General features: G+C 51.8%; 1 protein-coding gene across 3 annotated transcripts in view; it reads right to left on the bottom strand.

Moving 5' to 3' along the window:
* BTBD9 (BTB domain containing 9) overlaps nt 1-2,363 on the bottom strand; it is a 275,559-nt gene that overhangs the window by 241,769 nt on the left and 31,427 nt on the right. For all 3 annotated transcript variants that reach the window (XM_019549627.1, XM_019549626.1, XM_019549628.1), the window contains exon 6: nt 36-155. In XM_019549627.1, coding sequence (XP_019405172.1) covers nt 36-155 — 120 coding nt within the window. The remainder of the gene's footprint in view (nt 1-35; nt 156-2,363) is intronic.

Below are 2,363 nucleotides of genomic sequence, written 5' to 3'. Positions count from 1 at the left end.
CTGTATTATTAGAAGATATTAATATGTGAACTAACCTGCAGACACGGGCTGGAAAGTACAGCTTCTGCCAAGATCGACAAAGATATTTTGAGTGATCGATCACACGGATCCAGTCTAGTTCATCCATGGATACCTCAATGTAGTAGGAATATGACCTTTGAATTGTCAGAAATAACAGTTAGAATAAAAGCAGCAAATATATGGATTCTAACTTCACACAATGCTTTCTTGATATTAGTACCCAAGTTAAAAAAAAAAGAATTTTTGCATGCATGCCCGTATCTAGTCAGCTATAAGGATGTCAATGTTTCAAACTAGCTTTGAAAATAAATGCACGTGTAATCATGTTTAAGTTAATTTCAAAACTATTTAAAGTGTCCAAATTCACAATCCCCAGTAATAAGATGAGACCATCTTCCCAGAAAAGATATGATGAGACATTAAATTCAGGCACTGTACATGCCTAAGCCATAAAGAAATAATTTGTATTCCTCTAGCACAGGCTAAATTTAAGACCAACACTGCAGTTATTTCTATAGCCACAACAACAAGGAAAATAGGAAGAGATTTAGCAGATCATAAATGCCAGTCTCAAAATCTTCACCAGAGAAGGCAAACTTGCTTTGTATCATGATCTCCGTTTTCATTGCACTCGGGAGCCAGGAGCAGGGAGGACAGGAGGGATCCAGGCACACGTGTCCCACACACACGTGTGCCACCTTACCTGACCCGAGGTGGAGGTGGACGCGGACGCAGCAGCAGCGGAGCCAGCAGCAGGGGCAGCAGCAGCTGATTCCCCCTAAGGTAAGTAGGCAGAGGGATCGGACACAGCTGAACCAGATCCGGAGGGGAAGCCCCCCGGATCCCTCTTAGCTGAGCCGCTAGGGAGCTGTGCTCCTGAGCCACGCCGCACAAACAGGGAGACTCCTGCTAGGGCATGGCAAAGGCACTGCACTAAGCCATAAACAAGCAACAACTCCTATGATGGTGTCAACACAGAGTGCTGCCAGGGCCCCTGCCCAGGGGGCACAGCCTACCTGGGGCTTGTCTGAGGCCTCCACCCAGACAGAGCCCATGGGGGGGCTGGCAGCTCCCCACCCCCTGGCCTGCAGGAGCAGCCCAGCAAGGCCCGGGGGGTCTGGGATTGGGGACCCCCACACCCATCCTGCAGGCACCTGCCTTGGGGCCCGAGGCACAGGTGACGGAGCTCCAGAAGGAGGTTAGCAGGCTGAGGGGAATAAGGGAGCCGGAGGATGAAACTGATGGCTATATCCTTTCCCTCCAGGGCCACACACGCAAGGAAGAAGCACCTCGGGAAGTGCCCTCCACTGCAGAGTGGCAGACGGTCACCTCCAGTACCAGGGCTGCTCACAATACAACAGTACCACTTCCTCCAGTCCAGCTGGACAACAGGTAACAAGGCCCTGGAAACTCTGGAGGAGAAGAGGAGGCAACCGAAGAGGAGGCAACTCCACACTCTCCACGATCTGAGCAGGCTGAAGGAGCTAAGCAGTCCCGGAAGAAAGAGTGTTGAGTGATCGTCATAAGCGACTCCATCCTGAGAGGTAGAGAGGGCCCCATCTGTCGCCAGGACCCCTCAACACGCGAGGTCTACTGCCTACCCGGAGCAAAGATTCAGGACGTGAAGGAGATGATCCAGCCCACCGATTACTACCCTGTGGTCCTAATCCATGTGGGTACTAATGATGCGGCCAGGAGAAGCCCTGATCACCTGATGGTGGACTACCACGCTCTGGGAGGCGTGCTGAAGGAGGTAGGTGCACAGGTGGTTTTCTCTTCTGTCCTACCAGTGAGCGGACATAGAAGACAGCATGTGACGTGCATCGCAGAGACCAACTGGTGGCTTCGGGAATGGTGTCTCAAGGCGGGCTTTGGCTTCCTTGATAACGACCTGCACATCACGACAAGAGACATGCTCAGATGGGATGGACTCCACCTTTCCCCTAAAGGTGGGCGTGTATTTTTTTCTAGGTTGACGGATCTCCTCCGGCGGGCTTTAAACTAGGCTCGTTGGAGGAAGGGGAAGACGAGGGCAGAGGAAGCCTTGGACTGCCAAACCAAGCAACACCCACAAGTACAGCCCATCCTAGACCCATGAGCAGAACTTATACACAAGTAAGCAACAGGGGCCAGGGCAATGCTGAAAGTAGGGGGCCAGTGCACACATCCACAGGAGGCCTCAAATGCCTCTACACATCCCTCGTAGTATGGGAAACAAAGCAAGAGGAACTTACTCTCCTGCTAGCTGACACCAACCCAGACATAGTGGGGTTCACTGAAACGTGGTGGGACCCAACGCATGGCTGGGCAGTGAATATCAAGGGGCTATAGGCTGTACAGGA

This window comes from Crocodylus porosus, unplaced genomic scaffold (genome assembly GCF_001723895.1).
Source record: "Crocodylus porosus isolate Cpor-Errol unplaced genomic scaffold, CroPor_comp1, whole genome shotgun sequence".
Taxonomy (NCBI): Eukaryota; Metazoa; Chordata; order Crocodylia; family Crocodylidae; genus Crocodylus; species Crocodylus porosus.
This window is presented reverse-complemented; position numbering and strand designations above follow the sequence as displayed.